General features: G+C 42.1%; 2 protein-coding genes across 5 annotated transcripts in view; one reads left to right on the forward strand and one right to left on the reverse strand.

The window, feature by feature from the left end:
- OSBP2 (oxysterol binding protein 2) overlaps positions 1–6,914 on the reverse strand; it is a 152,669-nt gene extending 145,755 nt beyond the window's left edge. For both annotated transcript variants that reach the window (XM_060249834.1, XM_060249833.1), the window contains exon 1: positions 6,487–6,914. In XM_060249834.1, the coding sequence (XP_060105817.1) occupies positions 6,487–6,752 (266 nt within the window). In that variant the 5' untranslated portion in view covers positions 6,753–6,914. The remainder of the gene's footprint in view (positions 1–6,486) is intronic.
- Positions 1,442–18,603, forward strand: LOC132579458 (fish-egg lectin-like). Of its 3 annotated transcripts, none has more exons than XM_060249837.1 (5): positions 1,442–1,532; positions 11,486–11,569; positions 14,845–15,084; positions 15,910–16,246; positions 18,327–18,603. In XM_060249837.1, exons 2-5 carry the CDS (start codon positions 11,512–11,514, stop codon positions 18,505–18,507), a joined length of 816 nt encoding a protein of 271 aa, XP_060105820.1. In that variant the 5' UTR covers positions 1,442–1,532; positions 11,486–11,511; the 3' UTR covers positions 18,508–18,603. The 3 variants fall into 3 exon arrangements, with proteins under 3 accessions (XP_060105820.1, XP_060105822.1, XP_060105821.1); XM_060249839.1 differs by having other exon boundaries at positions 1,451–1,536; XM_060249838.1 differs by having other exon boundaries at positions 1,461–1,532; positions 11,483–11,569.
- The last annotated feature ends 4,008 nt before the right edge of the window (positions 18,604–22,611 follow it).

Below are 22,611 nucleotides of genomic sequence, written 5' to 3' on the forward strand. Positions count from 1 at the left end.
TAACATAATCACAGAAGTACAACTAGAGATACAACCAGCTTAAAGAAACTCGGGTATCAAAAGAACAAATCAATGCTTACAATCAACACCTGCCTAAATAGACTAGTTTGAAATGCTTATCCCGTGGGGATCAGCATTTAAAATCAGCCTGTCATTGAACAATATGAACTGTTCTTAACATGAACTTGCAGTTGACCAGGTCAATAGAAAGCAAGTTGGTCTAGACTGCTTATTTGTTTAGAATTGCTGAGTCCGGGACTTTTGCAATACTGACAAAAGGAAAAATAAGTTACACGTTGTATTACCTCTCCTGTAACATGGTTGTTGTGCAATCTGGAAAACCTATGAGTCACTGTAATAAACTCTATAAGAAACAGCTACTTTATCTCATCTTCATAGAAATATGAGTTAGAAATGTCTCGTCCTCCTGCCCCCACTCCACCCCAAGAAAGTAATGCTCCATGGGAAGAAGCAAGAAAGCCACGCTCCATGGAGTTTGTTCTGACCAAAGAAAATCTCTAGTGGAGGCAAGCCATAGTGAATACTGCAATTCCTAGTAGCTACTTTAACATTTTTGCACAGAAAGCAAAATGACCAAACACAATGAGGTGGATCCAATCATCCTTCAAGCAGCCTTGCTCCAAAGAAACAGCCACTTAAATTGGAGGAAGGCTCCAAACCAAGAAAGATGTATACATATTTTACTAAATTAATGGACTTTGTTAGTGGAATGGTAGAACAGGGATAGGCTCCACCACAATATGTACACTAAAAAGCAGAAACACATCTGTGTTCTAATTAAAATCTGGGATGACCTGCTTCCCTTCCAATTACAGGTATTACACCCAGACATCACCTGTGACCCTCAGTGAGCCATAATAATGGATCCAAGACCAATCCAAGATGTTCTTTTCTCTTGTTTATTTAAATTATGTTTATATTTTGTAAGCTACTTTGGGTCCCTACTGAGGAGGAAAAGCAGGATAAAAAAAGTAACTTTTACTTAATTCATGCCCCATTTTTCTTCCCTAAAGGGGCACAAAACTGTTTTCATCTTTCTCCTTCTCACCCTTTAATCCTTACAACAACCCAATGAAAAATCTACTTCTAGTAATGAAAAACAACAATATGTATCTCAGTCCAAGTACAGTTGAAAAATGCCTGGATGCTGGCTCCTTTTGTCTCTCTAGTATTGCTTCACACTTTTTCTGGGAAAAGTTTACTGCTCAACAGCACAGCTGCTTGTCCCAAGGGGAAAAAAAGTTTCCCAGGTCCACATCAGTAGGATTTCTTGTCACTCCCAGCAGAGGTTTTTGTTTTACTTACAACAAATTCAAGGTACAAATATGGAAACTTGATTCAACCCATGAGTACAGGATGCTTTGCCAATTATTTAGCTCCGCCTGCAGGCCAAAAAGGCAGAATAGTGTTTAGGGAGAATGCTTAAATAGCTGTCTCTTCAACTGCATCCTGAAGCAGAATATCTCCTGCAGCTACATATGTACAAGTTCCCAATCTGACTGCAAATCAAGGTAAGTCATGCCAGCTGCTGTGCAGTGATATGGGTTTGTTGAGAAAATACTGATTGATTAGGGCATTGTAAAATGTTCCAAAGCATGACCTGATTTAGCGTATTTATTTTTAACTTACCCTGTAAATGCATTTTAAAACTATCATGTTAATATTACATCCCAAGATGAATACTCACAACTGAAGTATATGATCAGCACAAACAGTAGTTGGAAGGGGGCAATTCAAATGTTATACAAACTTAAAACATTATGTGGAAGATATTTTTAATTGAGATACTATTTGTAAATTTTAAGGACAATATAATATGTACTTCCTTTTCATTATATAGATTTAAGAAAAAACTAAGGACAATAAAATTGCTGGCACACTAATTTTACCACATCCTAAGAACTGAGAACAATATGCCCTGGAGATAGGTGTCCACTTACTATTTCAACAGAATTCAATTCTTCTCATCACAATTTCACTGTTACTCTCCAGAGCATTGCTAGTCAATTACATATTATATTGAGCAAATCTCATTCAGAAGTTCTTGAACACTACAAGCGTTCTATGGGCAAGGGCAACTTATTACACTACTTATTGTACTTGTTTTGACTCTTTAAAAGCAAGAGATCTTGAGAAACAATCATTTGTCTATCCTTTTTGCCTTGATTGAGCTGAAAGTCTTGCTCCATTCATAAGTTTCCTATGCAAACATCGGAGGGAGGGAGGGGGAGAAGAGCCATTGCTCTGTATGTTTTCTGAAATGGAAAAAAAATTAAAAGTTTGGGCTTTGCTTTCATGTACAGTCCAAAATGAAATAGGATTTTAGCTTTGATTTTAATCTGACACACATAACCCATCAGGTAAATTCATAACTTTACATTTTATTTAGATTAAGTGAATTTGTGGTTCTCCTACACCCACCCCTACAAACCAACAAAACATACATATACACAGATAATGACCTAAATAGCATTAATTGGAGTTTAATTGGAAACTACCATAACTGCTGAATGTTGTATTAGCAATGGCATACAATAATTATGATTATTTTTATGAAAACAGTGGATCTTTACAAATGAAAGATTTCCCACAGAAACAAAGTACTGGAAAAATTTTCTACCATACATCTGAGCAGCGCTTAAGGTTGCTATTTTTTAAAATGATGATGCAGCAGCACATGAAAGCAGAGAAGGCTGAGGTCTGCTGAGCTCAAGACTGGAGGAGGGAGACTCAGATACAACAGCACACATATTCATGTGGTAAATGAGAAGATGACTAAAAAGATGGGCTCTGCCACTACAGTCAGTTCAGGCTATGCTGGAAAGGATGGTTTTGCAATAGAATCCAGACAAGGAAAACAAAGGTCAATCAGTTCTGTTGTGGAAAAGCTGCAAAAATCAGGAACTGGGATCCCTAGCGTTCCCTCACTCGTGTAAGGTCAAGAAATAATAATTCCATAGCGTAGCCATACAACAAAAATGAAACTGTGTCCTATGATATCTTCCTAATCTACAAGTATATGCTGGAATGAAGTTGTGTTATTTTAAGTTGTCACAAAAGTCCTGTTTATTCATGTAGGCTCTCCAATGAGTTTAGTATCTCCACTGAAAGTGTATGAAAATAATTGCTCATCAGTTCCTCTTCCAATTTTAGGCTCAAACTGCCTTTTAAAAGTTATATCCTGATTTTCTCCCTAGTAGAGACCCAAAATGGCTTATCGTATCATTCTCTCCTCCTCCCCACTACCTTCAAAGCAAGCACCTTGTCAGGTAGGCTAGACTGAAAGACTGTAATGGGCCCAGAGGCCCCCAGCAAGCTTCCAAAGCAGAGCAGGGGTTCAGCTCCATTTGTCCCAGATCTAAGTCTAGATCAGGGGTGGTCAAACTTGCTTAATGAAAGAGTCACATAGAAGAAATGTCAGATGTTTGAGAGCCACAAGACATGAATGACAGATGTTGGAGAGCTGTGAGAAAGGAAGGAAGGCAGACAGACAGAGGAGGGGGAAGAAGGGAGAGGTTGACAGAAAGCAACTTTACATTACATGCATTATCCAAACTGCCAGCTGGCTTGACTTGGAGAAGTGATTTTATTTATTTATTTATTTATTTATTTATTTATTTATTTATATTGGGATTTATACCCCGCCCTTCGCACCGAAGTGTCTCAGGGCGGCTTACAACATGATAATTCAAATACTACAATTTAAAACACTTACAAGTAAAATTAAAACCATAAATTAATAAAATTAAAAGAGAGAAATGCCTTCTCCAAGCTGGCTGATGGAGTGGTGGTGGCTTTGAGAGCCACAGTTTGGCCACCCCCGGCCTAGATATAAATCCAGCACCATAACCACTACATCAGTCCAGCTCCCACTGATCCAGTAAGTAAACAACAGCAGAGAAGGGCCACCTCTAATCATTACTTTTCCTCCCAGGACCCACTGGAAGATTAGAGGCTTCAGCAGACCCACCACTTTCACCTCCAACAGATTTTATTTCAGTATGAACCTCTGTGAGGTAACCTGATTTGTTTTCTCAAAGGGAAATACTTGCCATAGTCACACTCCAGGTCACTGCATTTAACATGACACTGTACCCCCCTCATTTTACATCTTCTGTGAGTGACTGGAGAATCTCAAAGACCAATTCTGAACATGTGCATTTGGAAATCCCACTGGATACAGTTAAATTTCTATATGAATTTAATCATTTTCCTGATTTTCCAGATTAAATTACAATGGGAATGAAAAAATTTAAAATAGCAATAAAGATATTTAATGCTCCTTCCCCATACTTAACAAAATAAATCACTACACACCTTCCTGAATGAAGTCTGAAAAATCACTGTTCTAGTTAACTATTATTAGTAGAACACTCATTTTATGTATCACTATATATTAAGAAGGCAAGCAGGGCAGCCTCAAAGTTTTGTAGGAATCAAGTCTATTATGATTTTAACAAGTTACAGACAGTACATGGAATCCCTTAAAATGCAAAATACAATCTACAGAAAATATACGCTGTGCTTCCCCATAGACTACAAAACCAGACAACACTCCTAATAATCTTCAATACAGTCCCAGAGTGTACTAGATTAAATCTAGATGTTAGAAAAACAGGAACAGTATTTCCAATTTTGAGATACCATGAACTCTTATATTATAAGCTTTCCAGCCTAATCCTCTGCATGTTGTTCTGAAATTAACTACAATTGATTTCAGTGACCTGCACGCAACCTTTGTTTTTCTGCACAAGCACACAAACTTGCTTACAAGATTAAATATCAATGGCTCAAAATTGTCATTTTACACTCTCATACTTTCCCCTTGGTGACATGTTCATGTAAACAAGTTAGTGTATATGGAACTATGAGTGCATTAAAACCTCATGACAGAAATGTTGGTATGGTTATCATAACTGCATTGACAAGCATCTCACTTCCTTATCCCAACTTCCAAACACCTTACACAATAAATCTACACATAGAATTTGTTCCCATCTGTATCTTATGCAATCTAGACCAGAGCATTTAAAATCTGGTAAGTAATCCTAAATCTGCCATTGTATTCAAGAAAACAAAGTGTAGAGTCCCAATGGCACTTTTAAGACCAACAAAATTTTATTCAGGGTGTGAGCTTGCATGTGCCAAGCTTGTCATTCTTTTAATCAGTTAAAAAAGGTTCACTATTTTGCATACTAATTTACTGCCCACCCTCTATATGTAGAACTGTAAATTACATTCTATTGTCAGATGAAGTGTGCCTGGTACACAAAAGCTCACACTCTGAATAAAATTTTGTTGGTCTTAAAAGTGCCACTGGATTCTAACTTTGTTCTATTGCTTCAGACCAACACAGCTACCCACCTAGATCTATATTCAAGAAAGTTTAAAGAAAAACCTTAGTAAAATGTCCAACTTTTGAGAGCACACTTCTGCTCCAGGTAAGAATACCTAAGAACAACCACTTTGGGTTTATGCAATGCATAAACAATTCTACTACTCCTGAGTGAAAGAAAACACCGCACTACAGAGACAGGTTATTAAAAAGGAGCTTTGTCAAAGACATGCTGACACCAACAAATACTTTTTCAGCTAAAGGGTACTATTAACAAGCTGTCTGTATTTTCTTCTAATACAGAAAATTAAATTAACTTATCCTTTTATTACCATGGCCAAAGTAAGCAGTCTTTGAAAGCTGAGTGCTAGGTCTTCAATACAGAATTCTCTATAGCAGTAAAGGGTACCTACCTTCTGTACTGAAAGAACTCTGTGCTGTTACAGCATGAAAGTGTTCAACTATAGTTTATTGAATGCGAAATCAGTTAAGATTCAAGGGATTTTTCTTCTTTTATTACTTGCTCTTTTAGTCCAATTTATTTATAAGTGCAGACTGACAGGGCTCAGGCTAGCCTTTTGGAATTTGTGCCTACAAAGAAGGTTCAAGCCCATTTAAACTCATGTTGCAATTAAGTTGTAAGCCATTAAGTTGTCAAAAGACTTTATTAAAATGAAACTAAATTGTGAACTTAATGCAGGTCCCTTGACGCCAAGCTCTGAATTTCCATGTCTATACCACACATCACCAAGAATAGTTCCAAAACATACCTCTGTGAAGAGCTCCTTGACAGTGTGCAAAGGAGGGGGTACCTTACCCTTAGTAACTGCAAACTCCCACAACTCCTCAAAGAGCAGATCACGAACAAGTCCACAAGCCTATCATGCTAAAAAACCTCCCCCTCCTTCAGTAGCTACAGTTCACGTAATAGGCGCGCACATCCAAATCCTCACCAAACCCCAGAGCCAACTCGATTGACCTCCACCACCCTTGCCTCCACTACCACTCTGCCTATAGAGAGGACAAGCAGCACCGACTCTCACAGGTCTCCTTCAAGAACCTCCAAATGAAAATACCTCCTCCTGTGCTCTTGACAGCACATCCCTCCTCAGTCACCGTGACTACCGTACCTGTAGTAGCTCAGCAGACCGTTGCTGAGCACGAACCATCGGCGCTGGTATCCCTTCAGATAGTTGGTCCACTTGAAGAGCCAGCCCTTGTAGGTGTCAGAACCGGGCCCGGCGACGGGCGGGGGGGCCTCGGAGCTGGCCGCGCTCAGGCTCATGGCGGCGCGGGAGGGCGGCGGCTGCTTGCAGGCCAGGCAGGGGACGGCGCTGAGCAAGGAGACCAGCCCGCGGGTGCTGCCGCTGCACGACGACGCAGCCGCCTTCCCCATAGGCGCCGCTGCGCCCCGCCGATCCTCCCTCCAGCTTGCCTCACTCAGCTCTGCCGTTCTGCCCAGCCGCCCGGGCTGAGGCGAGGGGGCGTGGCTTCTTCCACGTGACGGTGCCCGGCACGCCCTTCTCGCCTCGGCACGTGACGCCCTGCTGGGAGAAGGAGGAGACGGGCATGGCAGGACAACACGTCTCTCTACCAAACTCGGGGGCGGAGCCTCCAGGTGCTCGGAGAGTCCGCAGGCCCCCTGGCGGCGGAAAAAAGAATCCGGGCCAGGAGCGTTCTTAGAAGCGAGGGATTCTGGGAAAGGGGCGGCCTCGTGAGTGGAAAAAAAGAGCGGGAAGGTCTGTGTCGCCTCAGTGGTTGACTTTTCAAATGGGGTGAAGCGGCCGTTTTGTTCAGGGCATGTGCGGTTGTGTGGTGGAAGTTTCCCTTACTCCTTTGCAAGGGCTGCAATCGACTCCACAAGCATTTTAGAGGCCAACAAGATTTTGTGGGCATAAGATTTCAAGAGTCAGAGTTCCTTTGGTTTTGAAAGATTGTTATGCCAATAAAGGTTTTTGGAATTGGATTAAAGTGAGTAGCCCTGTTGGTTGGAAGCAATGGAACAAAGTTTGAGTCTAGTGGCACCTTTAAGACCACCAAAGTTTAATACCCAGAATTAAATTTTGTTGGCCTTAATTTTGCTATTGGAATCTAACTTTGTACCACTTTGCATTCTTAACCACTGCCCACCAGCTATATGTAGCTCTGCTCACTGTACCCCATTTTGTGGTCTGAAGAAGTATGCATTCATCCAAAGCTTACATTCTGAGTAAAACTTTGTTGGCCTTAAAGGTGCTACTGGACTCCTACTTTGTTCTATTGCTTCAGACCAACACGGCTGTCCACCTGGATGCACTTATCAAAATGAATGTGTGCTAAAGTTCAAAATGGACTGAGTTCCTCCCCAGGTTCCATCCCCAAATCTAGGAGTTTTCCAACCTGTATCTGGCATCTGTAACCCCTCCATCCCCTGCTAGTAGCCAGGGTGGGCTTGGCAACCCTAAACTCAAGACCACCATTATGTCATCTGGATGCTGCCTGATGAGTAAGCAGCCAACTGCATCAGTTTCAATATGGAGTTTAGGATGTTCAGGTCCAAGCACTGCCTGTTTATTCACAAACTTCAAATGAACAAGTTTATATAGCTCACATGTAGATTAAAATAACATTACAAATATGTAATTGACTCTAGCATAAAACAAACTACTATTATGTTAATTAATGGTAAGAAAATATAAATACAATAAAATGTAAACAAGCTTACTTGTCTTTTAAAATAGGTCTTTGAATCAGCAAGGAACAACATTAATCCAGATAAATATCCAACTAAATGTGCAATTAATGACAAAGTCAAGTAAACTCAAAGTTGCCGCACAGTACAGTCTTAAATAGAGTTACACCTTTCTAAATAATTCTTAGTGTTTATCTTACTTTAGTTTTTGTACAATAAAAAGACAATATTCAGTATTTTTCACAGATTCGTCATTATTATTATGCAATCAATGTTTTTTACAATTAGATTTCGGTACAGGGAGAGGCTCAGGAAATAAGAATGATTTACAGTGTAATCCTAAACATGATGATATCTTGGACAATGCAATCCTATTTTCTATTAGGCTTAGTCAGAAGTAAGTCTCCAGTTTATTCTATGAGGCTTACTTCCAGCAAAGCATGCACAGGATTACACTGTAACAATTAAGAAGTTGAATTATAGGTCTCAAGCAGACCTATATATTCCAAATAGCATTGAAGTCAGTGGATTTAGAAGGCTGTCACCAAGAATAAAAAGATAATTTAAACTGAAACTTCTCACTATTATTTAAGATATTACTTTAATAGAACTTGAAGTATATATTAATTTGTTGCTGAAACTATAAAATTATTAATTTAAGTCTAAACAGAGGCTTTATACAACTTCAGAAGGTAAGTTACAACTTTCTTAAATATTTAACTGGCACAATAATGTCCTACCTCCACTCTTGAGAAGGGGTTATATGTGAAAGAAGTTCTTACCAAGGTGCAGAGAACATAGCAGCTATAGCAGCATCCATAGCAGCCCTGCTACAATTCATCAGTTCCGATGTTACGTGATGCCAGTGTGCCCATGAATGGCACAGAGGGAAGCAACCAAGAAGTATTGACTGCAGAGCCATACTTCCTGGCAGGGCTTTTTTTGCAGCAGGAACTCCTTTGCATATTAGGCCACACACACCCCTGATGTAACCAATCCTCTTAGAGCTTACAGTAGGGCCTATACTAAGAACCCTGTAAGCTCTTGGAGGATTGGCTACATCAGGGATCTGTGGCCTAATATGCAAAGGCATTCCTGCTACAAAAAAAAACAACTCCTGCTTCCTGTTATGCTGTTGCCCATGCACAGAAAAACAAGAGAAAAAACACATCACTCTTCACTGTGAAGAAGACTGTGGCATAAAGCAGAAAAGCCTTGCAGTGAACACATTGCAAGGAGTCCTGAGGATAGGGGCTGAGTCCTCTCCTGTTGCTGCTTGCTTTGGTGGCTGTACACACATGGAAGGACACATACCACAATTTACTCAGCAGAAACAGCCCTAATAACAATCACGCTCTTCCCCTCCCTAGCGTTCTGGTCCCAGAGGATGTGGAAGACTATCTTTTGGCCAGGCAACAGGGGATGCTTGTCCCCAGGGGTTTTTTTCCTAGCAGGAACACACAGGAACGCAGCTTTGGCTGATTTGGCAACGGGGGTGTGGCCTAATATGCAAATGAGTTCCTGCTAGACTTTTTCTACAAAAAAGTCCTGTGTGAAACAATGGTGACATCAGGGGATGTGATCTAATATGCAAATAAGTTCCTGTTGGGCCTTTTCTACAAAAAACAGCCCTGCTTGTCCCAGAATGTGCACAAATGCTCAGTAGAGGAGGTTAAGCCCATCTCATACACCATTTACTTGGCCAAAGCAGCTAAGCACAGCTCAGCAAGCAGCCAGGGCAATACCTGGCAAAAAAGCACAGCATTCTTTGGCCAGGCAAAAAGAGTAAAGACACAAGGCCAGCGCTAAGGGAGTATGGTCACAGAAGTTGATCCTATGGGTTCTTTTTCAAGCAGGAGCTCCTCTGCATATTAGGCTACACACCCCTTATGTAGCCAATCCTCCAAGAGCTTAGAGGGCTCTTAGTATAGGGCCTGCTGTGAGCTCCAGGAGGATTAGCTACCTCAGGGGGCATGGCCTTGTAGCAGGTAAATAACGAAGCCCCACACATTGCTTGGTTTGAAACGAGGTATTTTACTTTGACATCAAAGTAGAACTTGTCAGCATAAGCTCAAAATGACCAAGTTAAAATCATCAGCCTTCTGACCATTTTTATTCACAACTAAAAACAAGCAGATAAGCCCACAGTCCTTATCTATTCAAATGCCCCACCTCCTGCTTTCCTTCCAGTAATTTCTTGTAGTTTTCCCCTGCTCTGTCCCTCTGCTTATCAGCAAGAAGCTCCTTCTCTGCGGGGCCCTTGTTATCTTGGATTCACACCCTTAGCCCGTCTGGTTTTAACAGTTTAGCAGAAGCTCCTCTGACAGGCCTCTTAACAGTCACTCTAAATGTTGCATTAGATATTCTCTTTTGAAGGCACAACCATATTTTCAATTATTATTATTATTGAGGTATTCATTAATTATTCAGGGTCCCTCTTCAGCCTAATATGCAGAAGAGCTCCTGCTAGAAAAAGAGCCCTCAGTTCCTCAAGATCTCAGTAGTAAAAGAAGAAGAATTGCAGCTTTATACCCCACCCTTCTCTCAGAATCAGAGACTCAGAGCAGTTTATAATCTCCTATATCTTCTCCCCCCACAACAGACACCTTGTGAAGTGGGTGGGGGTGAGAGGGCTCTCACAGCAGCTGCCCTTTCAAGGACAACCTCTGCCTGAGCTATGGCTAACCCAAGGCCATTCCAGCAGGTGCAAGTGGAGGAGTGGGGAATCAAACCCAGTTCTCCCAGATAAGAGTCCACGCACTTAACCACTACACCAAACAGGCAAGAATACCTAGGCACAAGATAATTAATCACTTCAAATATCAGCAAAGAAATGGCTGACTGGAAAGTAAACATTGCCTTTTAGCCAGCAACAGTACACATAGCTATAAACCGATGGGAGAGGACCAGAACCCACATCACACAGATGCTGTCAACCAACTGTTGAAGTTGCAACATGACAAATGGCTACAGTGATAAATCTGCAACCTGCTATCATGGAGCAGGGTTGCCAGCTTTCTTCTTCTAGTTGAGTTCTTGGACAACTGCAAGCTGTTTGACAAACAGTTGTTTCACCAGATCTGATTCCTATGCAGAAGACTGGACATGGGTATCTATAGGCTGTTTTGGTTTTTGACCTTTGAAATATGAAGCTGGTCTGATTAAACAGATCAAAATTTAACAATCCAGTCCATTTCCATTATACTTCATCAGAACTATTTTTATCTTTATGGGTCAATCCTTTTTCCTATGAACTATGACTGCATTTCTGTGTGGTTGCCAACACTTCAACCTGTCAGACTTCCCAACTAACAAAGAAACATTCCTGCAAATCACTCCTTTTTGCAAGTTTATGATATCATAAAGTGAACAAATTCTGTGTATCCATCTCAGCTTGTTATTCTTGGGGGAGGAATATTTAGTGCTACATAAATTCTTCTCTTTGTTGCCTAAAGCAGAGCTTTAAAGACATCTTTTGAAGACAATGAGGGGGTTTTGTGAGTGGTTGCTACTCCTGCTAGCCTTGTGTGGAAGCACTTCAGGTAAACAACAATTCAGACTTTACATAAAATAATTTTTCAGTCTCTGTGGGCTTACCAGTGCTTAGCAGACAAGAGTAGAATACTTGTTCAATTATTAACTTAGAATAATAATAACAGCATTAGTGTGTATCCAGTCACCCATGGACTTCACAGAGCGCTTATTTCTCCCTCCTGCTGAAGCCCGCTGATTTCCCCAATGTTTTCTTCTTGGGAGCAAGCAGGCCTTCATTGCCAGCACAGGAGACAAATGGGGAGCCAGCAGAAATCACAAGTGAATTCTTTTTTACACAAGTGGAAATGGTGTTTTCCCATTGGGGAAACTGTGGTTGTGTACATGGCAATAGTAATATTATCAACAGTAACATTATATGACAACCATCTATTATTTTATATCAGTTTAACTGTCATAGGTTTTTTCCCCCTAAAGAATCATGAGAATTGTAGTTTGGTGAGAGAGCATTTCACAGCCTTCTTAGTATTTCCTGACTGATACACCAATAAGTCTGTGACACACATCTCTATATATCAAAATATTTAAATAAATGAATACTAGTATCCAATATGGGTGGTCTTAACCATGTGAATAAAAAAATCCATACAAGACCTGCCAGGGTTAGGCAGATACCTATAAATCTGGGGGAACCTTGAGTTTTGTGGAAAAATCTGAAAAGGGGGCAGTCTTTTGACAGCCATAATCTCATGAAAAAATCTTTGTGAAATACCAGGTACCATTTTGGATTCCCAAGGGATTACTGAACAACAACACAAGACCCATAGAGAGTGCTGGGGAATCTGGAGAAGAGTTTAGAGTCCTCTGCCAAGCATTAGGATAATTGGTAAATGATGCTACAGTGAGTAGATGTCAAAAGAACAGAGGAGAATCCATGGGAGTTGTAAAGAAGGAGAAGTTATAGGGGAGGGTGAGAGAGAGAAAAGAGGAACAGAATATTGAGGGAAAGGAAGCAGGAGTAAGCAGAGAGGAAGACAAAGAGGGTCCAAAGACAGGAAAGAAGAAACAGCTGGAGCTAGTTGGGGAGGGAGAAGGAGCAAGGATCAGGGGAGAAAAGTCAGGTTGAAGAAGGGAGCTGATGGAGTGGGACAGGGGGATTTCCCCTCTCATGTGAATCACAGTCTCCAATTTGTAGTTGCCATGTCATGCTTGCTTCAAGATAGCATCACAGCCATTTCCATGAACTAGGCTTCCCAATCCCCAGGTCCCAGCGGGGGATTCCCCGGTTTTACAGGCTTCCCCCCCACAGCCAGCTGGCAGGTGGGGGAAGCCTCTCCCCCACAGCCACCATGTACCTCTAGATCTTGGGCAGGATCTGCAAACAGGTCTGGTTTTAAAATGTGTGTGTGCCTTTAAACTGGAGCAGGAAGTACTTCATGGGGAAGGGTTAGCAACAGCAGATCTAGTGAGAGTGCAGCCCCTCTGTTTGTTTTGTTTTCGTTTGGGACTAGTGAGTGTGTGTGTGTAACAGAACAGCGTAGCCCCTGTACTTTCCAGACCTGGTTGTGGAGGCACCAGAGACTCCTGCTTTGTTCTACTGCTTCAGACCAACACGGCTGCCCACTTGCACCAGAGATAGTTAAGCGTGGGTGTGAGTGAGAGAGAGAAAACTGAGGGAAGGGAGGGAACTCTATTATTCCCTATGGAGACTTATTCTCATAGGAAATAATGGAGAATTGATCCACGGGTATCTGGGGCTTTGGGGGGGGGCTGTTTTTTGAGGTAGAGGCACCAGATTTGCAGCATAGCACCCAGTACCTCTCCCCAAAATACCCCCGCACATTTCAAAGAGATTGGGCCAGGGGGTCCAATTCTATGAGCCCCAAAAGAAGGTGCCCCTATCCTTCATTATTTCCTATGGAGGGAAGGAATTTAAAAGATGTGTGGTCCCTTTAAATATGATGACTAGAACTCCCTTTGGAGTTCAATTATGCTTGTCACACCCTTGTTCTTGGCTTCACCCTGAAGTCTCCTGGCTCCACCCCCAAAGTCCCCAGATATTTCTTGAATTGAACTTGGCAACCCTACCACGAACTACATGGGAAATACCTGTAAGTCTGTTCAGTCTTGTTGAATCATTGTTGAGGCCTCTTCACACATGATAGAATAGACAGGTCAGGTCTACATACTCACCCCATGTCAGATGTAATACAATCATGTGTGAGTCACGGGTTCTTTTAAATTCCCATAATTCCCATATATACATTAATTGATTAAGATCAGGGCCATAGCGACACACACGTAGAAGAGGCTTCAGCCCTCCGCCTGCACCATTTTGCGAGCCTGAAATTATCCTAGTGGGTTCCCATCTGGGGGGACCAGTGCCTTCTCTGGAGGTACATGAGAGTTTCCCCAGCATATGAACATATGAACATATGAAGCTGCCTTATACTGAATCAGACCCTTGGTCCATCAAAGTCAGTATTGTCTTCTCAGACTGGCAGCAGCTCTCCAGGGTCTCAAGCTGAGGTTTTTCACACCTATTTGCCTGGACCCTTTTTTGGAGATGCCAGGGATTGAACCTGGGACCTTCTGCTTCCCAAGCAGATGCTCTACCACTGAGCCACCGTCCCTCCCCAAGCAGATCCAATAGCACCCCTCACTTGGGATTGTTTCAGGTTTGGAATATGGCGCAGGGAGAATATAGAAGCTGCTTCTTAACATGCATCATGATTCTGATTCTAATCTCACTGCACTAGCAAAAATTGAGGAAGAGCCCACAACTTGTGTGATTATATTATGTCTGACCAGCCCCTATATATTTGGTAATGTGTGTTGTAAGCAGAAGTAAGACTTGAAGCTGTTCACATTGTAGGGAATTCTGTTTTTCAGGAGATCACTGACCCTTGTGAGAAAAGACAGCATAGTATAGCCTAACCATATCAGATGTCAGAAGCTAAACAGTGTTGGTACTTGGATGATAGACCACCAAGAAAGACTGCAGAGTTTGCCATGGCAAATCACCTCTGCTTCTGGTCACCATAAGTCAGTTGCAACTTGATAGCACATGTGCCTGCTGTGTTCCTTCAGTATTTGACACTGAAATACCATTTTAAACAACTTAAACTTAACTAACCCATATCTACTTGAATCTAGGTTGGCAGTGTTTTAGCCCATGCACAGAAGTACAGGAACGACAAATAGAAGATGTTCACAAGGAGCTAGTCTCCATGTTCTTCCAATCACCCAGCTTCTGTCCTTTTCTTCCATTGTTTTCCTTCTTGTTGATGAGTCCATGCCATGCTATTTTCCTAATTTCTTTCAGGTTTGCATTCATCTATACACTGTAACTTAAGAGAAGGAAGGGCATCACAGATCGATGCTGGCAGCGGACAAGTCTTTGGTGTGAATCCTTCTAATGCTACTTTTACCGTCACTGAGCATGGGCTGCTCTCCTATCCCGGCAAGCTGAAGGAAGTCTCACCTGGTCCTAATGGCATCTGGGCTGTAAAGTCAAACAACAGAGCTGCCCGATGGTTGAGGGACAATTGGGTGGAGATTGGAGGTATTGTAAAATAGTATTGGGATATTTGGTTAACATAAAAGAGTTTTGCCCTGTCATAAAAATGTGATACTGACTAGTGCAGTAAATTATATTGCAGGAATTATATTGCAAAAAAGGTAAACTTACATTTATTTCAGTAGATCCAGTTTACATTCAGTTCACATTCAGTTTGCAGTCAAAAGAAAAGAAAGAGTATTTCCCTGTCCCAAATAGCCAGCTAATCTGGTATCATGTGTATGGGAGGGCAGGGCACTATCTACAGGAGAGACCTGCAGAAATAAGTGTCCCCCATGGAAGGCCATGTGAACAGAGTGAGAGGATAGAGAGGGAGGAGGGGTCAGATGACAGCTCCCAGGTTAAAACCAAGAGAGGCATCCCATTCAAGGAGATGACTCCTATACATACTTAAAGTGATGTAGTGCTCCCAAATGTCCCGGCATGCTGAGTTGCTCCCTCCAACATGTATGAGAGGAGGAAATAGAGAGAGACATGGATTCCTAAGAAACCATTCTAAAAACCTAGCCACAGTTTGGTGACCCCTGTTATAGGATACTAGTGGATGCTAGTTGCCACTAACATCCCACTGGTCAAATACTGAAATAAAATGTTAGATGTGAAACACAAATATTAAAAATTTGATGACTATTCAGCAAATATTCATGTAGTCAGTGAATTGTCTGAAGAAAACACATCATTGAAACTAATGTGGGAGAAATGTTGGGGGGAAACTACTTTCCGCTTCCTTTGTCCCATTAATTTGGATGAAGAATGTTCTTCACACCCTCCAGATTCAGGCCAGTTTCAGATATATTATTTTCTTTCCAGGACACCTCACACGGATTGATGCAGGTGGAAACCATATTGTTGCTGGAATCATAAATGATGCTGTCCGTTGCCTGCCTAAGTCAAAAATTATCCAAGCTGATGTCAACCAGGAGGTGGAATGGGACCACATGGAAGGGAAAATGAAACACATAGCCTGTGGGCGATGGGGTTGCTGGGCTGTTGATGGAAAAGGCCAAGCCTATTTCCGACATGGCATCACTGAGGATTCCTGTGTTGGAAGCAGCTGGACAGAAGAAGGCAGAGGATTTTCTAAGATTGAGGCTGGAACAGATGGAGATGTCTATGGACTGAGCAATGACCAACGAATTTATCGCAGGTATGAAATGGATTTGGAAGAGAGTTTCCTCATCATAAAGTTGACTGTCATTCACCAGAACTGGACTTTCTAAGTCAGGGCAAAGCCATACAGGATGTGGCAACAGCAGCTCTGTCTTTATATGTAATGTCTTCCATGCCATGTATGCCCCATGGCTATTGACCTGCAGGGTGCCACAGGGCTTTATCTTATCCTCTACATTAATTACCATCTATATGAAGCCATTGGGAGAGGTCCTCCCGAGGTGTCATCAATATGCAAATGACACCCAGCTCTACCTTTCTTTTATTTTATTACCTACTTCTGAAGATGTTGTTAGTGTTCTGAACCCATGCTTGCAGCAAGTAATGAGCTGGATGAGACTGAAAAAGATGAAACTCAGTCCTGAAAAGACAGAGTTTCTCTGAGTTAGTAGAAAGGCAGACCAAGGACTTCAGACCTCTCCTATCTTCAAAGGGTTATAGCCCCCTTGAAAAGCCAGGTTTGCAACTTGGGAGTGCTGATTGACACAGAAACCACCTTAGAAAACCAGGTGGCTGGTGTAGCTTGAAGTGTGTTTACCCAGCTTCACCTGTTCCTTCATCAGCTGCACCTATTCCTGGTTCAGTCAAATCTAGCTACAGAGATCCATGCCTTAGTTACATCCCGAATGGATTATTGCAATGCACTCTACTTGGGGCTACTCTTGAAGAGAGTTTGAAATCTGCAGCTTATGTAGAATGCTACAGCTAGACTGCTGGTCAGCTCAGTTACCAGGAGCGTTTGACTCTCATCCTTTTAAGCAGTGGCTGGACAAACACTTGTCAGGGATGCTCTTGATCCTGCATTGAGCAGGGGATTGGACTAGGTGGCCTGTATGGCCCCTTTGAACTCTGTGATTCTATAATTCTAACAGCAATTACGCTGGCTACTGATGTGCTCCTGAGTATAATTAAAGGTGTTAATTTTGTCCTTTGAAGCCCTACGTGGATTAGGAGCAGGGTATCTAAAGGACGTGGTGCTCTCATATGATATGTTTTTGCCTGGGAATTAAGATTGCAGGGAAGGGCCCTCCTGACTGTCCCATCAATGAAAGAGGCTCATCCGGTGGGCACACAAGAGAGAGTCTTTTCAGTGGCAGCCCCATAATTATGGAACAACTTCCCCAGGGAGCTGCACCTGGCCTTCTCACTGTCAATATTCAGGAGGCAGTTTTGTTTAGGACTGCATTTGACTGATTTAGTTTTTATTTATTTGCTGTCCAAATTGGAGCTTTTAAATTATGACTTTTTATAGGGATTATAATTGTTTTTATTGCTTGTTATAATATTTTATTTCTATTTTAAGCCACCTTGAATTCTACAAAGGAGAAAGATGGCTAATATATGTTTTAAATAAATAAATGTGTAAAGCAGAAGTGGGGATCTGATTTTAAGAATGAAAGGGGCTGCTGAAGGGTGTATTGCACCTGATGCTTACCATGCTGGGTCTCTTCTCCTGATACTTTCTTCCAGTTAGAATCATTTCCACAGTCAAAGCCCAGCTGAGAGAAAAGGACATTGGGAAGAAGAGTTCTGGCCAATGTACCATTTGTGTTCTTAAAATGAAAACTATGGCAGACCCCTGTTCTGTTTGTTCCTAATAGTAAATGTTTTCAATTCCATAATCACTAAGAATGTTGTGAGCCGTCCTGAGCCTGCTTCAGCGGGGAGGGCGTGATATAAATCAAATCAAATAAATAAAAAAAGAACATAAATAGCATATAGAACACCTTGAGGAGGGGTGACTTTTCTCATGCCCCAGAGGCCTGCACATTGCTCCAATACTAATGCCAAGGTTCCCCCCCCCCCCCGATGCTCTTGAAGTCCTATTGATGAATGCAAGTTGTTGACACGAGTCCTAGGAAGGTTTTGATTCCAGGTCACAGATGGTCTTAGCATCTGTCTTTGCTCATGGGACTTGAATTTGTAGTGATTTTTTGAAACTCAGTTTTGTCCTTGCAAAGCTTTACGACTTGAGTACAGAAATGCCACCTGCACAGATAAAAAGCAGAGATGCTGATTATATTTTTAAAAAATCATGTTGTCATATTGTCTTTCAGGGTAGGAATCTCTAAACAACAACCTGCTGGAACAGGCTGGGCTTTGGTGGAACTGGAACCTCATTTTCAAGGTATCAAAGACATGTCCTATGACCTGCGCACATTGTGGATTGTGACACCAGACTTCAGTGTTTTTAAATGCTTAACTTCAAGCAAACTTCAACACAACGAAGAAGAGTAGCACTCACCTTGTATGAATTTAATCTTCTGCTTCTGCTCTTGTTTCATTTATCATAGCCAATGATTTCAAGAAATTAAAAGTATTTCAGGCAAATGATTTGTCTTTGTAACCTCCTCTCTATTGCTTGTAGTTCCTCTTATTGCTTGAAGAGGTTTTTCTTTCAGTGAATGTTCCATATAAAAGGAACATGGTGTTTTCTCCTGTTTCCTCACAATTTTTGGAAAACCCTTAGGACAAATCATTTGTAGTTTTGTGGTTGGTTGCCAATGCCATCAATATATTGCCAGTACCCAACTCTATATATAATCCAAATCTGGTGATGTGCTAGAAGTCCTGAATTGCTGCCTAACTGCTATGGTTAAATGGCTAAGAGTGAACAAACAGAAACTGACCTCTGGAAAGACAGAGGTAATGCTGGCTGGGAAGGCAGAGTTTTTAAAGGACGTTGTGCTCCCTACCTTTGATGGGGTTCAGCAGGCCCTTGCTAACTTAAGAGCCTTGAGGTTACACTGGATCCAACATTATTGCTGGGGAAGCAAGTTAATACAACTGCAAAAAAATCCTTTCTTCCAATTCAGTCTAGCCCAGAAGAGGCCTCCTACCTTGGTATGGCCAACCTGGACACCTGGATCCATTCCACAGTAATACTGACACTAGATGACTGTAGTGTCCTCTACATAGGTCTCCCTCAAAGTCAACTTGGAGGCTCCTGTGATGTTACAAAGTCACCTCTAACTGCATAGCCAGTGTGTCTGTGCAGCAGCAACAGATGGAAGAAGAGGACCAGGGGTGGGATGGCAGCAGCAGCAAGCAGTGTGAAAACTGGGATATGTGGGCACTGTCTCCACCTGCTCCCATCCCACCTATAGCTGCTCCCATAGCAAGGCACTTTTTCATGCCACTGTATAAATGCAAACTTCTGTGAAAACTCTCAGAGACCTGATCACTTACCCAGAATTCTACTCAGTGTCTGGAGACACAGGTTCCCTTAAAAAGGAGCAAGACAAATCAGTTACATTTTTAGGTAGTATGTTGGGGGAGGGGCTGTGACTCAGCAGTACAGCATCTACTTGGCACGCAGATGGTCCCAGGTCAATCCCCATCCAAAAGGATCAGGTAGTAGGTGATGTAAAAAACCTTCCTGGGACCCTGGAGAGCTGCTGCCAGTTTGAGTAGATAATACTTACATTGATGGATCAATTATCTGATTTAGCATAAGGCACTGTCATATGTCTGCATAAGAAAAAACACAAAGAAGCTATGGGCCTTTTCCCTAACCAACTTTCTATGTAAATTATCACGTGCCAATATAAACCTTTTCTCTTTCTGGACCACTAAAGGGTGGCCTTCACAAAGCACCCTCTGAATATTTGGAATCAAAGAGGTGAGATGCGATGCGTGACGCAACCTTCTCCAGGATAAAATCTGATGCTTGCAGTTCAGAGTTTCAGTTTGGAAAATGGGAGCCCTAACAAAAAACAAGAACAGTTCTGGGCATTTATTTATTTATTTGATTTATATCCTGCCCTCCCTGCCAAGGCAGGCTCAGGGCGGCTCACAGATTTGAGGTCACACAGATACATTGTGTAACCTAATACAATAAAACAACAATAAAAACATAAAAACAATTATTAAAAACATCTACTTAGACTGGTATCAAGGTTTCAGACAGCGATTTGAATGGTGGTTAACCATTCTAAGAGGTCTTAGGATCGTGATAGCATGAAGAGGTAGACCGTTGGTGATGTTTCTATGGGCTAATCCTGATGCTGCAGATGTTATCATTAAGAAAATGCATGGCGGAAGAGTGCCATTTTGCAGGCCCTGCAGAATTGTGGAAGCTCTCGCAGGCCCCTGATCTCTTCCGGCAACTCATTCCACCAGCTAGGGGCACCTACAGAAAAGGCCCTGGCTCTTGTTGATTTGGGCCTCGCTTCTCTGATGCTGGGAACTGTCAACAGGTTTTGAGACCCGGACCAAAGTGCTCGCTGGGACATATGCAGGGAAAGGCGGTCTCTAAGGTATGCAGGAACCTGGCCATATAGGGCTTTAAAGGTAATAACCAGCACCTTGGAACGAACCTTATTGGTAGCCAGTGCAGCGCTTTCAGCACATGCTGAATGTGCTCCCGTAAAGGAACTCCCATTATCAGCCTGGTTGCAGCATTCTGCACTATCTGGAGTCGCCGGATTTGGGACAAGGGCAGCCCCATGTAGAGGGCATTACAGCAATCCAGTCTCAAGGTGATCATAGCATGGATCACTGTTGCCAAGTCATCGCGTTCGAGGAAGGGGACCAACTGCCTTGCCATCTGCAGATGGTAAAATGCTGACTTGACAGTGGCAGCTACTTGGGCCTCCATTGTTAAAGAGGAATCCCAGAGCACCCCTAAGCTTTTAACTTTGGGAGTCAGCATGAGCTGCGCTCCATCAAAGGTCAGTAAGCAGACCTTCGGTCCCAAACCGTGATGGCTCAGGTATAGGACATCCGTCTTCGGTGGATTTAATTTCAGTCCACTCAGCCTGAGCCACCCCACCACAGCTCACAATGCTGCAGACAGATCTTCCGGGGTGGAGTCGGACTGGCCACCCATCAACAGATAGAGCTGGGTGTCATCAGCGTACTGGTGACAACCTAGCCCATACCTCTGGGCAATCTGGGTGAGGGAGCACATGTAGATGTTGAATAACATTGGAGAAAGAACCGCTCCCTGCAGCACACCACAGATAAGTGGGTGTCGTCGGGACAGTTCATCTGATGTTGCTATACCTGTTGGCGGCATTCAACATGGTCGACCATCAACTACCGACCTGTCACCTTGCTGACACTGTTATTCACGGATGTGAACTATTTTAGAGTGGTGAGATAAAAATACATAAAATAAATAAAAGATTAAAGTGATAGAACAGATAAAACAGATAAAATCAATAGAGATTTGAATTAATAAAGGTTTTCTTTTTTAAATAAAATCCTCCAGGTCTCACTGAAACAGCACATTTCTTCTAATTTATTTTTGCGGTGTGCTCTTGATGACCAGGAGCCAGCATACCTATGGGACCGCCTATCCCTGTATGAGTCCCGTAAGTCTTTATGATCAGCAACCCAACAACTTCTGTTGATACCTGGCCCCATTTGGCCTCAACGAGGACCAGGGCCTTTTTGGCCCTGGCCCCTGCCTGGTGGAATGAGCTCTCCCTGGGGATCTAGGCCCTGCAGGATCTGCTTCAATTCCACAGGGCCTGTAAAACAGAGCTCTTTCAGCAGGCTTTCAGCTGAGTCAGTGGATGTCACTTGTTACTGGCCTCCCTCCATTCCATCCCAGTGTTATAAGATCTGCTGGACCTGGACAATAGGCCATGTCTGCGAGGCAGAATTTGCCATTTTAGTACCTATTGTTACCCTGTACTTTTAGATTTTATATATTTTAAATTGTTTTTTTCTATTGATTGTTTTTATGATGTAACCCACCCTGAGCTTGTTCTATGGGAAGGGCAGGCTAAAAATCGAATAAAACAAACAAATAAATAAATAGGTAAGGATAATTCTTCAGCCCTTATTGTGAGCTGGAATCTAAGCATTTCAGATTAATAGGTTTGTGGGTTCTGCAGCCAGAGGGTATTAACAAAGTAGACTGTATTTCTATAGGAATGTCTTATGATAATGTTGCTGTTGTATTACCGAAAGCTGCCCTTACTTTAGCTAATTAATCTCTCAGTAGAGGGATCAGAGATATGTGGGTCTTTTATTTGTTCAGATATCTGTACTTTTTAATGGGATCTGCTATGACTATGTGGGAAATTATGTGACCAATATGCTTTCCATGTTATGATGTCAGGTTTTGCAAATGTAGCACATTTACAAATTGAAACTTGAAAAAAACCTGGAATATTCTCGTTTTCAACTCACTGATTGGTTAGCCCTGTCACAGAAAAGACAGATTATGAGAATGACCTCATTTTATATTTTATGAGAAGCTCTATAACATAATTGGAAGGCCTACTTAATGACAGTGCTTAATGACTGTTATGAAAAGAATAACATAAGAGAAGCCATGTTGTATCAGGCCAATGGCCCATCCAGTCCAACATCTGTGTCACACAGTGG

The sequence above is a fragment of the Heteronotia binoei genome, chromosome 11 (assembly GCF_032191835.1).
Source record: "Heteronotia binoei isolate CCM8104 ecotype False Entrance Well chromosome 11, APGP_CSIRO_Hbin_v1, whole genome shotgun sequence".
Classification (NCBI taxonomy): domain Eukaryota; kingdom Metazoa; phylum Chordata; class Lepidosauria; order Squamata; family Gekkonidae; genus Heteronotia; species Heteronotia binoei.